The 14,789-nt window shown below is 41.7% G+C and overlaps 2 protein-coding genes across 2 annotated transcripts in view; one reads left to right on the top strand and one right to left on the bottom strand.

Annotated features, from left to right (window-relative positions):
• The window catches only part of ppp3r1b (protein phosphatase 3 (formerly 2B), regulatory s1ubunit B, alpha isoform, b), a gene marked incomplete at its 3' end in the record, with an annotated part of 30,941 nt that overhangs the window by 5,058 nt on the left and 11,094 nt on the right, over positions 1-14,789 (top strand). Inside the window, exon 2 of the mRNA XM_079219929.1 lies at positions 3,143-3,182. Within this exon, the coding sequence (XP_079076055.1) occupies positions 3,143-3,182 (40 nt within the window). The remainder of the gene's footprint in view (positions 1-3,142; positions 3,183-14,789) is intronic.
• Positions 5,680-13,536, bottom strand: LOC306738013 (uncharacterized protein; the record flags this gene model as incomplete). Its single annotated transcript, XM_079219843.1, has 2 exons — positions 5,680-7,365; positions 11,914-13,536. The coding sequence occupies 2 exons, from the start codon at positions 13,534-13,536 to the stop codon at positions 5,680-5,682; spliced, it is 3,309 nt and encodes a 1,102-aa protein (XP_079075969.1).

The raw sequence follows: 14,789 nt of genomic DNA, 5'->3' as shown, positions 1-14,789 counted from the left end.
ACGCGCAACGTAGCATTTAAAATGCTAAAGGCGTCGCTACATCACAAACTTCAGGGGCATATTCTCTGAACTAGCTCTGCTCGGCTGATACACATATTATATATATATATATATATATATATATATGTATGTATGTATATGTATATATATATATATATATGTATATATATATATATATATATATATGTATATATATATATATATATATATATATATATATATATATATATATATATATATGTATGTATGTATGGGGGGAGTTGTGTTATAGCAGCTGGTGTGTACACTGTAATGCAGACACCAAAACAATTCAACCCCTTAAAAACCAACTTCCAATGTTCACCTTTGACCCTTCATATTGTCATCTATAGTGGTTATTTGCATAAAAACACACAATTCAAATGATCAGGAAATTATTTTATTTATATATATATATATATATATATTTGATTTATCTCATCAATGGTAGTTTAATTATTTTAAGTTGCTTGGAGCTAGTGTTAGGAAGTTAAAGGTGCTATATAACATTCAGCCACCAGGTGTCACTCTCCCTCCCGCTTTCCGTTGCATTCACCACACAACACGTGTTTCTTAGTTCGTTGCGATATAGTTAAGTTAGTTCGTATATTTAATTGGAGATCGGCGTGAGACTCGGATGTCGATGGAGGAGTCTTTTTTTATTATTAGGATATAGCTTTCTAGTTTTAGGGAACGATTAGATTGTCGGTAAGTTAGACACTTACGTTTTCTTCGTCGTCTACCTTCTAAACCCGTTCCGATGTGTTTTTGCGTGACATAGTTTGAGTGGACGTTGACGTCGGGTTAACTGGTGGCAACCGTCACTAATGCTAACGTAGCGTCTCAGGAAAAGAAGCTGTTCATTTCCTCATTTTGACAATCTAACCGATGACAACAAATTAGTTCAGGTCGTAATTTGTGTTGTGAGCTTTGTTTTGTTTTGTGCTGCATTATACAACGGCATAGACTAATAAAAATGAACTCATATAAAATGTTATATTGGATTGTTTTTGGAGCAGAATTAATAATTTAGATGAATTGTCTAATTGACAAAAAGAGTTGATGGATCAATTTATAGAGAATTAGTTGTTAGTGGCAGCCCTACCACACACACACACACACACACACACACAGACACACACACACACACACACGCGCCGTTGCTTGGCGGCATTAAAACACGGTCGGTGAAAATCAGTGCGACTGACCGGCTAAATGCACGACAGCATCCAAACAGAATGCAGCCAAATATTAATATCATGAGTAACTCGCAAGATAAAAAGGAAACCCCATGTAGTGTACGAGGCCCGTGTGATGCCTGCGATCAGAGCCAAGTGTGTGTGTTTGTGTGTGTGTGTGTGTGTGTGTGTGTGTGTGTGTGGCTCGGTGTCAGAAAACAAGCTGGAGCAGACCTCTGCATGTGGAGTTCCCCGAGGAGGGAGGAGGAATGTTTGAGCGGCTGGCACCGCAATCAAAGGAACCGAACGGGCTCCTCGGTCGGCCTCCATCAAACTCACAAACGGAATAATTTAATCTGCAGGAAAAAACAAAATGGCCTTTTTGGAACGGCGTTGTTTCTTTTTCCGCTGTCATTCTGCAGAAAATGGCACGCGTTCAAGAACCAAAGCGCTCGGCTCCTCCTCCAGAAAATAATCTTAATATTTCACTCGTGTTTGCAGGAACTTAAATAATTAACTGATTAATCTATCAACAGATAATGAATTGGTCATTTCTTTGATAATCAATGAATTGTTTAAGCCATGTAGTTCAAGCAAAAATACCAAATATGATCTAGTTCTAGATTAAGAAGATTTACCACTTTTTTCTTTCATCCTTTGTGACGGTGAACTTATTTCTAATATTTAGATTTTACGCCGTTGGTTGGACAAAACAAACATTGTGAAGCTGCCACTTTGGGCGCCTCATAATCGTGACTTTACAAACCAATTGATAAATTGGAACCACCTCAACAAACCATAAAATCCTGCTTTTACATTAATACGTGAGTATTAATACGCTATTTATATAATATTTATAGTATCAGTCACGGGACATTTTTCTACTTTTATTTTTTTTATAATTATACTTGCATACTTTTACGTATACTCCATGCAGGAATTTAACTTCTGTAAACGGAGAAGCAAGCTGACTAATAAAAGCAGAGATCCAACATAAACATCTTGTGAAGACAGAATAAGGCACAGGATTAAAATAGTTTAATAACATATTCATCGTCCAAATTCATCGTCCAAAAAACTGGTCTCCGTATAATATGACTTTTCTGAAGTCGGCGTTGTTAAACACGAAGCTCGTCGAACGTCACCCAGGAGATTTGAGTCATTTTGTGCTGGAAAAGCAGAAAAAACCTCACATCTAAACTGTTAAAGTGATTTAGAGATAACGTGTCTTTCAGCTACGGTTTATAACGTGTAGTCACATTTAATAAATACCTGTATCGCAAACATAAAAGCTAGACTTTGACACGTAACTCGTCACAATGCACACACTGCTTGGCCAGAAAAAGAAGAGGCTGAAACTTTTAGTAGTTTAGTTTAACATTAGAGAATAAATCAACAACTTATCTGTGTCAGTTCATTGTTTTGAGTCTTTGATCATGTAAAAAAATGTCAATTGCAGCTTCTCGTGTGTGTGTGTGTGTGTGTGTGTGTGTGTGTGTGTGTGTGTGTGTGTGTGTGTGTGTGTAGGACAGGTGTGTGTGTGTAGCCTCGGTCGAGCCGCCGGATTCAAGTCCTCGAGAGATGAGATGAGGGGAATATCAAGGCGGCGCGTTGGCCTAGTTTTCAGAGTCCAGATCATTCTGTCGCTCATGCATAATGAAGAGCACCAACAATTAGCTCAGAATGGTTCAATTCATCTTCTTTTTATGTATTACATTTACAGTTTATTTGACAGATTAGTTATAAATGTGACTATTTCTCGCGGTCCATGGAGAACTGTTGTGTACGGCATATCGGTGAGATTTAATACACGGTACTGACGGTCTTTTGTCACCTCTCCACATGACAACAAACTGGCTCCTTTTTGGATAAATAAGCAAAGATTTTCGCCTAAATATGGAGCACTTTGGTTCATTGATGAATTAAATCTTCTTTCTCTTTTTCAGGGGAATGAAGCCAGTTATGCGCTGGACATGTGCTCGCACTGTAAGTATCAACCAGCCAGTGGCCAAGATGCTGCTTTCCTTAACTTTTCAATGTGTGTGTGTGTGTGTGTGTGTGTGTGTGTGTGTGTGTGGTTCATTATTTTCAGTTGTGCTGTTTAAGGAGGCGGTATGCATGTTATCTTTATTTACTTATTCATCAAGGCTTTTAACAATGTGTTCTCAAGCAATTCAGTAAAGATATCCGGGTGAGGATTTAGTTTTGAATAAACCATTTAAGGACAAATGCGTTTCTTTTCACTTCATAGCGGAGCTTTAATTATTTGTAAAAAAACGTTTTTATTCTAATGACTGGATGCGTAGGATGAACAGGATGTTATATTTTTATTTAGTATTTATTCATTTATTTTTAGAATTGGCTTTGTTATTGATACAGTACCGGAATTATACTTCACAAATTTTTCCACAACCATTTTTATTCATTCAACGAAATAAAATAAGCACAACCAAGTACAAAATGAACAAAATTAGGTTTAATTCTGTATGTTTCTGATACAAAACCATCTAATCTAATGAAGCATTATTTGCCAATTTTCAAGACTGGACATATTTTTAATACTTTTGAGCTCAAAAAGTGTTTTTGTTTGACCACCATACACTAATTGGATGGTGATCGTCACACATGCTCACCCGGAGTTTCGGGATCTGGTAGTGCGGCATGCGGAGGACGTGAACGACGCCGCATGCCGCACCTTCCTCTGCAGGCCTCTTCCCTGGCAGTCTGACACAGACTCCAGCGCCGCGAGGCTAAAAATGCCTCATCCCTCTGTAAAGGTCATTGTCAGGGCTGCTGGGAAAACCTCGTTTATTTTTAGTCTCGACAATATCCCAGTTTTAATTAGTTCGGAGCTTTGCTCCGGGCCCGCCCACTCCAGAGAGGAAAGCTTGAAGCTTAACTAGAAAATAATGACGGTAATGCCTGGACCTACTTTTTGAGCACCGCCTCTCTATCTCTCAGGAAGATGGTGGCGTAAGCTGAACTTCGGTCTCAAAATGACGTATAGGCTGGTATCGGATACGTTTGCTGAGCGAGTGGCAGGTTTGAGGGTCCCTGCGTCCTAACGAGCTGTTAGGAAAGGTGTTAAAGACCCGGTTCAGATTCATGACCCGCCTCTCATCCCGCATGTCGAGTCCCAGAAACCGCTCGGCCTTTTTCTTGAACCTCGTGGCCCGGAAAGGTGACGCCAAACCTTCTGGTTTTCCAAATCTGTGAGCGAGACGGTGGTCCGCTGCTTACTGCGGTGGATTCTGGGGTCTCGCCCTGTCGCGAGAAATCACACCGACGGCTCCCGGGGCGTCCCGGCTCTCGCCAAACCTCACGGGTGTATTTGGCGAGGTGTCTGGTTTGACATCCCGGAACAGGGGGGGGGACACGAGCGGCGGGTTTCAGTCTCGCTGACGGAGTCAACTGTCGGACTTTGCATACTCGGGGATATTTATGGGGGGTTCCCGATGCCGCCACTTTTTTCTCTGCTCTGCTATTTCTATGCTCCTCGTCTATTTTTGCCGCAGCTGCTCTTCTGTTGTAGTTCTTAAGAAGCAGTTGCTTCACCACAGTTTGCTTCTGTATGAAACCACACTTGCTGATTCCACCGGTAACCAGGAGGTGTCGCCAAACCCAACAGGACGGAAATCTAGACTTTTCTATTCAATGTTTGGTGCAATTACATTCATTTGTATTACATGTTTACCTCAGAGGGCTTTACAATCTATACAGCATAAAACACCCCCCAACAAATAAACAAAAAAACTTTTAAAAGGGAAAAACAAAGGAAGAAACCTCCGGGAGAGCCACAGAAGAGGGATCCCTCTCCCAGGATGGACCAAAGTGCAATAAATGTCACGTGTTCAGAATGAACAACATAATAGAGTACAACATAATCAATCGATATGATATACAGGTTACATATGAGTGTAGTAATGGAAGTAGTAGCAGTGCTTAATCAGCCCTTATTCAACTCGTAAGCTCATCATAAACCATCTTATCAGTATTCATAAAACAAATATAAATTGGCCAAAGTGACCACCAATCACTGCATCAACAAACTACTAAAAATAAAAAAATACTGTTGGCATCAATTCTATTAATTACCTTTGTCCATTTCCTTTTTACGGTATACCGATGACATATTCTGTATTCTAAAGACACCAGAGGAATGTAAAAGCTCTTTCTCTTAAATGAAACGATGAAATGTGCATTATGCATATTATACAATATGTATTTCAGTGGCTGCACATAAAAAGAAAAATAAGAATACAAATACTACTTAAAATTCGGCTTGGGATGTTTGAAGCTTGGGAGGCGCAGTGGGGCAGGTGGAACTGCTGGCAGTCTCGGCAAATTTAGCGGTGCACCCCAACGACCCTGTAAAGGAAAATAAACGTGTCTTTAACAGGAGTCTAATATATATTATTCTCCACACAACGTCAGTGCCATGTGACAGGCTTGAAGAGAGGAATGCATCCAATGAATGTGTTGCCTATGAAATGAGATAAAGATGTCTTACTCTGACAGGAGTGATGATCAGAGGTGCAGAGTTTTTGCCATCGTCATTACAATCAGGACTGAAGTATGGGAAGAGTTTCTCCTTGAAGGAGCAGCCAGTAAAGGAGTAGATAAGAGCTGCAGCTTCTACGTCATAGAAGGAGACCAGACCCTCCTCATAGTCCACAAACACCCCCACCTTCTGAGGCCGAGACTTCAGGGAGAGAACAACTGACGGTGCATCAAGAGCTTCATACTCATTTCTATTTGCCAACATTATAGTCCAGTAACCATCCTGAGGACTCAGTGTGATGTTTCCCTTCCTGTTGATCGACTCTCTGGCCACTCCTAAATCCCAGTCAGTCTTTCCTTTAACTTGAACCTCAAAGTAAAATCTGCCCGAAGAGAAACTCTGCTTTGCTAAAACACAGTTACAATAAGAAAATCTCTCTGGGTTGTCTGGGAGTTTCTTCTTGACGTCGCAGTGATTCACTTGTTTCCCGTCAGCAGACAGGACAAGTTCTGGATGAGCTGTATCAGGATCAAGAGTCACATCCACTGCAAACATCTGGACCCTCTTCAGCTCAACTTTAACCATCTTCTTCATCTTTTTACTGAGAGTCTCTTCCAGCTGAGACACAGCTCTCCTCACAGTCCCCTCATATGATGCTGGAGGAACACTGACCTTTGTCCAGTCCTTGGTGGGTGGTGGGAGGTGGATGTTTAGGGACTGGAAGCTCTGGAGAAGGTGGAGGTGGTCTTCAGAGAGGGAGAGCTTCTCCACCTCAGTGCTCCTCTTCATCAGCTCAGAGATTTCCTGTTCCAGCTCTCTGATGAAAGCTTTGGCCTGTTTTTCTTTTCTTTTTTGCTTTGCTTTGATCGTGACGTTAAGCTCGTTTAGTTTTCTCTCAACAGACTCCATCAGAGCAGTGAAGACCAGAACCCCTTCTACTATCTCTCTGTCTGCATCTTCCTCACTGAGCTCCACTATGTGTTTGATCTCCTGAATCTTCAGTCGTCTCTTCTGGATCATCTCCTGAATTTCAGCCTCTGTCTTCTCCAGCTCGACCTTCTTTCCTTCACATTCTTCTTTCAGAGGAACAACATTGTGCATCTTGTGGTCTAACACAGTGCAGAGCATGCAGACACATGTCTGGTCGGTCTTACAGAACAGCTCCAGAGGTTTATCGTGCTTCGTACACATCCTGCCTTCCAGGTTCTCCACAGGGTCCATCAGCTGATGTCTCTTCAGGCCTGACATTGTCAGATGAGGCTCCAGGTGAGTCTCACAGTAGGAGGCCAGACACACCAGGCAGGACTTCAGGGCCTTCAGTTTGGTTCCAGTGCAGACGTCACAGGGAACTTCTCCTGGTTTGGACTCTTGTTGCTCTGAGCTGCTGCTGCTGGCTTTCTGTTGAGCCGACTGTCTGAACTGAGAAACCATCTCGGAGATGAAAGTGTTGATCCTCAAATCAGGTCTTGTGGTGAAAACCTCTTTACACAAGGGACACTGGCACCTGTCACTGGTATTCCAGTGTTCAGTGATGCACTTTTTGCAGAAGTTGTGTCCACATGGTGTGGTGACTGGATCAGTGAACACATCCAGACAGACGGAGCACAGAAACTGATCTTCAGATGGCAGATAGTTTGCAGCAGCCATGTCTACACAGATTGTGGAAGAAAAGAAGAACATTTTATTCAAAGTACAGTTTTGATTATATGTTTTTATTGATTACTGTTCTAAGTATAACATTAAGATAGACGACACGCTCGACAACGTGCGTCACGTCTCTCTACGTAAAGCTTTGATCACGTTGTGCAAATGTCATGTCAATCCGATGCCTTTTGTCATGATTTTGCCTTTTGTGATTTCCTTTCGCCAGTAGGCGGCGCTTTGACTGCAAGTGAAAAAAAGGCTTGTCGATATCCTCAGGCCGTGACTTTTAGTCTGGGGCAGATTGGAGGAAGTCCTGTGGAGTTACAAGAGCTTGTTTAATGTCTTTAGCCAGTAGGTGGTGCTATGACAATGTGAACATGCATCATGTTTCTCTACGTGAAGAGTAGACCAGGTCATTTAAATTGCATGTAAATCCAATGCTGTTTGGCTAATTTCATTTGGCCAGTAGGTGGTGCTATGACAATGTGAACATGCACCATGTTTCTCTATGTGAAGTGTAGACCACATCATGTAAATTACATGTAAATCGGATGCCGTTTGGCTGATTTTGGTGGCGCTCTGACAATGTGAACATTTCTTCATGTACATGTCAGGCCTGGACCGGCATCATACATGAGGAGTATTGGGCAGATTGCATCATGTTTCTAGGAGTTACAACAGGTTTCTCTGACATAGCGAAACACACAAAATGGGTGCGTCTTTGGGTCCACGTCAAGGTTTTTGGCTTTCTCACAAGCTGAAGCTCACTACTCTGGCAAAATGGCACAGAATATGTCCACTTCCTGTTGTGTAGACCACTTTTTATTGAAGAATAGGACTGACAACAAAGCTCTGCTTACGTGATGACAAACATCACATTTCCTCCAGCTGCTTCACAATAAAAGCCTCCCGCTGGTTCACCGGTGGAAAACTTTTAATGTGAAACAACCAGAGGAAATAGAGGAAGTGATCAATGAACAGTAACAATAGCAGGAAAAGCAGAGTGAGACTAAACTTAAAACCACTGAAATGCAAGTTACTAAAGTCCTCCTGAGACACTTTAAAGCTGTTAAATTGAGTTTCTGTACCGTTGACTAATGGACAAACGGCTATGTTTAAACCAAGTGAAGAAAGGAACTTCATGCCTGTATATAGCAGAAAGTTTAGAGTTAATCCTGGTGATTAAAGGTGTAAATATGATCAGATGTACTCACCAGTGTTTGGAAGAGACTCTGTTGTGTTGTTGAGGAAAACCTGATGAAGTCACTTTGAATTGTCTTTGAGAGAAAAGCAGAGACTTGTCTCGACTGCAGTGTTTCTGCCACTCTGACTCTTAACTCTCGTTTCTGCAGTGTGTCGTAGGAGCTCTCCTCTCCAGTGTTGCTCCGCCTCTTACCTGCAGTTCTGTCTCACACGGAAATGGGGGAGGGAAAAATAAATAATATGGAGCAATGATGATGCTTTACCTCACAGGTGTATATAAAGCTTTACTTCAACCAGAAGTGTTGCACAAATTAACTTTATGCCTTTTTAGACATGGAATAATGTAACACTAGAAAGTTAACATGGTTGCAAAGAAGACCGTTTACTCAAAGCTCATTGATTTGTAAAACTTGTTTTGAGTGAGAGACGCTCACCGCCATTTAAATCCACAGATACTTATTCACATTAGTTTAATCATTTAACATCATAAGAGTAAATTCTGCTGCCTGCTTTTATAATATCTGACACGAATATTGTTGATATGACGACTTTTAAGTTGTGACTTTTAACTTCTGTTTTGCTTTCCTGCTTTATTCAAAGTGTGTTACTGAATATCCATTTATGAACATTGCACATATAGGGACAATGCGGGTCATTTCATATGAATCTTATACGTTGAACTTTATGTCTTCATGCAGCGCTGTGTCCGGTTCTCATCGGTCGTCATTTCTTTGCGTCGAGAGCCATCTAGTGGTCGTTGTGTGTCATAACAGGAGTTGGTCGTGTCATGAGGCCTGTTGTTCAGCTGCAGCGTAGCAGAGAGGCTGTCGGGTCACAATGCATCTTCAGAATCTATATTCATTTAAAGTATTGTTGGGTGACTCTTTTAGCTAGACAATACTTTGTCAAATTGTTGTTTAATATTGAAGTAATCGTTTGGGGGGGGGAAAAACTGGGTTAACGTAAAACATAAAAACTAAAATGATCGTTCAAGAAGCAGAACTGCGGGAAACGATGCATGACAATATGAAACATGCTGATAATCCTAGATATTATTCCTAGTTTTAACTTTTGATCTGCGTTCGTGAAATTGTTTAGACTTGAAGACGCTTCGTTCTTACAGTCTAGTTTGAGTGTCATTACTTTTTAAAAACTCTACTTGTTGCTGATGTAACGAGTTTTGTGATGTTTTTACCTCCGTGGACAAAACCGCTTTACTTTTTTAAATTTGTATTATTAATATTTTATTCATTCAGCGTTTTGCTGCAATCGCCGTCCTGCAACAACTAATATGATCATGAACTCAGCACTGAGATGTGTTTTTATGGTGGATTTTTACAATTCCATTTATTAACTATTCATCAATGTGTTTTGAAGTGGCTGAGACTAAAGTAGAAAACAGGATTAGAACATTGTAGTTATTTACAGTTTTGACATGAAAACAGTTTGTACCGTGTTATCTGCCCTCACTTTAACTCAGTGGTGGGCCGTCAGGGCCTGCTAAGCCTTCACTGCTGGCCTAAACAGAATCACAAAGTTATAGCTATTTTATAGTTTAATTGTTTTTCACAAATACACTACATGTATTATAATCATCTTTCCCTTTTAGCTTGTTTTCTCATTGCACAGCGCCTGTCTTCGTCTGTTGCTCAGCCTTTCAGCCTGCAGCGCAATGCAGCTGGTTTTAAGGAGAGTTTCATCCAATCAGATTTTTTTCTCCTGTGTCTCTATGGAGGCAAAGCAGTTTAAGCAGGCCTTTGCAGATTAAAGACCACGGGTAGTGGACGTTATCGTTGATTGTCATAGACTTCAACAAATCAGATCTTTTAGTTTGAAAAGCTGGGTGTATTGTTTGACGTGCAAGCGCTCGCGAAATTGCGTGGACGTGTGATTGGTAGCTTCTATATAGAAGCTACCTAGGAGCTTAGGCTGAAGCCTGAGAAACGGACTTGCTGGTGACTCCTTTCGCACAGAGGGTTACGCAGGGTTACGGACATCTGGTGAGTGAACTGCTGGTTGTACTGTTTCCTCTAATAGGAAGTGACGATGAATTGTTTTACACACAGTGCAACCCAAACGATTACTTACATTTGTCTGGATCTGGAAACGAGGCAGGGACGTGCTGGATCCTGTTCCCTGGTCAACGGCCTCGGCCCGGTGTTTACCTTGGTGTCTCGACAACCTGAACGTCTTCTTTCATTAAACGGGAGTCCCCATTGAGTAGATTTCTACACTCTTATTTCAGAGTATATTGGATTTATTTCAACAACATTAATTATACACACAGTACTATGACAGTGCCACAGTGCAAGAAAATCTCTATTTGATTGCTCAAATAGAGTGTTTCAGTCTCAGGGATAGTCTGAGAAGAACTGCCGGAGTGCGCGGTTGTCACAGTATATATAGGCAAGTGCCAGACAGATTCTGTGTCTTCGAGACATAGTGGGAGTTACAGGTGCCTGTGGTTACAATATGCTCAATAGCGTGTTTGTGGTTACAGCTGAGAAAGCTGCAAAAGGGCAGCTGCAAGCAGCAGGATACCATCTGCTCTGACCATATTTAGACTTGTGTCTTCCGTATACCTTTGTGATATGTAAATGTCATAAAAAAACAGGAATGTACTACAGCGTACTAATGCAGCGTGATAGAAGACAATTTCACTCAAAACATTTATAGTTATATTCAATAAAGAAAAATGAAAAGAACTTAGAAAAGAAAAGAACTCATATTTGACATAACCCAATCCGCAACAGTGTTACTATTTTTACATCTGCAGTCGTATTTAATCATAAACAAGCCACGGCGCTGTTGTTGCTGCTAGTTGAGCCGGGGCTGGTCCCGCTACCTTTGGTGGTTGGCGGGGAGCTAGCTGCTGCACCTAACGCTGACAACAATTTTTATATTTGTGCTGAATTTTCAGTGTTGTTTACTAGAATTCAAATAGTGTGCAGGGCAGGGGCTGCTACTTGTGCCACGGCGGAGAGGTCTTGTGTGTGCAGTGTTTTAGTGCCGCAGTTTTGTTGGATTGGTTTGTTATCACTAAATGTGACTGGTTGTTGATTTGGACAACATGCATTGTCCGTTAATGACACAGCATACCGTCATGCGCGTATGGTGCTATTATTATTATGATCGTGGCTCGTGAGGATGCCAGGATGCACAACATAGGCGACGTTGGAGGCATCCGACCGAGAAGCGCTGCGTAATTGATCCAGGGTTGAAATGAAGCATAATCAATCAACACAGGAAACTGATTCTGTAGAAAATATGATGTACATTATAGTGTTCCCACTGAATATATGTGCATTTGTTCCCTTGATTGAAAATACATCGATAATGGAAGAAGAAATGTGATTAGTTTAATTTGACAGGAGAGATGATCAAAGGTGCAGCGTTTTTACCACCATGATTAGGACGAGGACTGAAGAATGGGAAGAGTTTCTCCTTGAAGGAGCAGCCAGTAAAGGAGTAGATAAGAGCTGCAGCTTCTACGTCATAGAAGGAGACCAGACCCTCCTCATAGTCCACAAACACCCCCACCTTCTGAGGCCCAGACTTCAGGGAGAGAACAACTGAAGGACCAGCAGCAGCTGCATATTCATTTCCATTTCTCAACCATATAGACCAGAAACCACCCTCAGGACTCAGTGTGACATTTCCCTCCCTGTTGATCGACTCTCTGGTCACTCCTAAAGTCCATTCAGTCTTTCTTTTAACTTGAACCTCAAAGTAAAATCTGCCTGAAGAGAAACTCTGCTTTCCCAGGACTAACATATAGTAAGAAAATCTCTCTGGGTTGTTTGGGAGATTCTTCCACACATCACCAAGACGTACTTGTTTCTTGTCATGAGACAGGATGAGTTTAGGATGAGCTGTATCAGGATCAAGAGTCATATCCACTGCAAACTTCTGGACCCTCTTCAGCTCATCTTTATCCAGCTTCTTCATCTTTTCACTGAGAGTCTCCTCCAGCTGAGACACAGCTCTCCTCACAGTCCCCTCATATGAAGCTGGAGGAACACTGACCTTTGTCCAGTCCTTGGTGGGTGGTGGGAGGTGGATGTTTAGGGACTGGAAGCTCTGGAGAAGGTGGAGGTGGTCTTCAGAGAGGAAAAGCTTCTCCACCTCAGTGCTCCTCTTCATCAGCTCAGAGATTTCCTGTTCCAGCTCTTTGATGGAGTCTTCAGCCTGTTTCTTTGTTGTTCTCTGCTTCTCTTCTATCGTATTGATGAGCTCGTTCAGTTTTCTCTCAACAGACTCCTTCAGATCAGTGAAGACCTGAACACCTTCTGCTTTCTCTCTGTCTGCATCTTCCTCACTGAGCTCCACTATGTGTTTGACCTCCTGAATCTTCAGTCGTCTCTTCTGGATCATCTCCTGAATTTCAGCCTCTGTCTTCTCCAGCTTTACCTTCTTTCCTTCTTTCAGAGGAACAACATCGTGCGTCTTGTGGTCTAACACAGTGCAGAGCATGCAGACACATGTCTGGTCGGTCTGACAGAACAGCTCCAGAGGTTTATCGTGCTTCGTACACATCCTGCCTTCCAGGTTCTCCACAGGGTCCATCAGCTGATGTCTCTTCAGGCGTGAAGCTGTCAGATGAGGCTCCAGGTGAGTCTCACAGTAGGAGAACAGACACACCAGGCAGGACTTCAGGGCCTTCAGTTTGGTTCCAGTGCAGACGTCACAGGGAACTTCTCCTGGTTTGGACTCTTGTTGCTCTGAGCTGCTGCTGCTGGCTTTCTGTTGAGCCGACTGTCTGAACTGAGAAACCATCTGAAAGAACAAAGTGTTGACGTGCAGCTCAGGTCTTGAGGTGAAGACCTTTTTACACATTGGACACATGTTCTGGTCATTGGTATTCCAGTAATCATTGATGCAGTTTTTACAGAAGTTGTGTCCACATGGTGTGGTGACTGGATCAGTGAACACATCCAGACAGATGGAGCACATAAACTGATCTTCAGATGGCAGATAGTTTGCAGCAGCCATATCTACACACATTGGGGAAGAAAAGAAGAACGTTTCATTCAAAATACAGTTTTGATTATGTGTTTTTATTTATAACAAGTTTGATTACTGTTCTAAGTATAACATAATATTGTGTACTTGTAGTAGTTTTTTGGCTTTCTCCCAAGTTGAGGCTCACTACTCTGGCAAAATGGCGCAGAATATGTCCACTTCCTGTTGTGTAGACCAGTTTTTATTGAAGAACAGCACTGCTAACAAGGCTCTGCTCACGTGATGACAAACGTAGAGAATTTCATTTTGATGCTTCACAATAAAAGCCTCCCGCTGGTTCACCGGTAGAAAACATTTATTGTGAAACAGCCAGAGGAAATAGAGGAAGTGATCAATGAACAGTAACAATAGCAGGGAAATTGGAGTGAGACTAAACTTAAAACCACAGAGATTCAGTTACAAGTTACTAAAGTCCTCCTGAGACACTTTAAAGCTGTTAAAGTGAGTTTCTGTGTAGTGGACTTTGGACAGACAGACATAGTTATATTGTTAATAATTCATCAGGTATGAAGTGATAAGAGAGGAACTTCCTGCCTGAGTAAAGCTAAAGTTTAGAGTTAATCCTGGTGATTAAAGGTGTAAATATGATCAGATGTACTCACCAGTGTTTGGAAGAGACTCTGTTGTGTTGTTGAGGAAAACCTGATGAAGTCACTTTGAATTGTCTTTGAGAGAAAAGCAGAGACTTGTCTCGACTGCAGTGTTTCTGCCACTCTGACTCTGAACTCTCGTTTCTGCAGTGTGACGTAGGAGCTCTCCTCTCCAGTGTTGCTCCGCCTCTTATTGAACCGTTGTTTGTTGGTGAGGTTTTTTACTTCTTCATGTTTAGACATGATTTGAATGACATACAAGGGTGTTGTTACCTGGCTTAACATGAGGTGAACATACTGTACCTCACTTCTTTTTTATATATATTTTTTGAGGGGAAGCACTCAACTGTGTAGTAACTAGTGAGAAGTGGAAGAGAAAGAATACTCTTTAATACAAGCGGACCAAACTTGACTGTTGTTTTAATAATACACTGACAGAAAGAAATACTGTTACAACAGACAAACATCAGCTCAGTTTTACCTGCAACGGAAATCCTTTAACATTCATCCAGTTGTTTTTGTTCAGTTCCACGGTCCAGGACAAGTCCATAAAATATAAAATGCTCATCGTTGGACTGTTTAACCCTCCCGTTGCCTTGGGGTCAAAATGACCCATCAACACGTATACGGGTC

Source organism: Taurulus bubalis, assembly GCF_910589615.1.
Source record: "Taurulus bubalis genome assembly, chromosome: 6".
Lineage (NCBI taxonomy): Eukaryota > Metazoa > Chordata > Actinopteri > Perciformes > Cottidae > Taurulus > Taurulus bubalis.
This window is presented reverse-complemented; position numbering and strand designations above follow the sequence as displayed.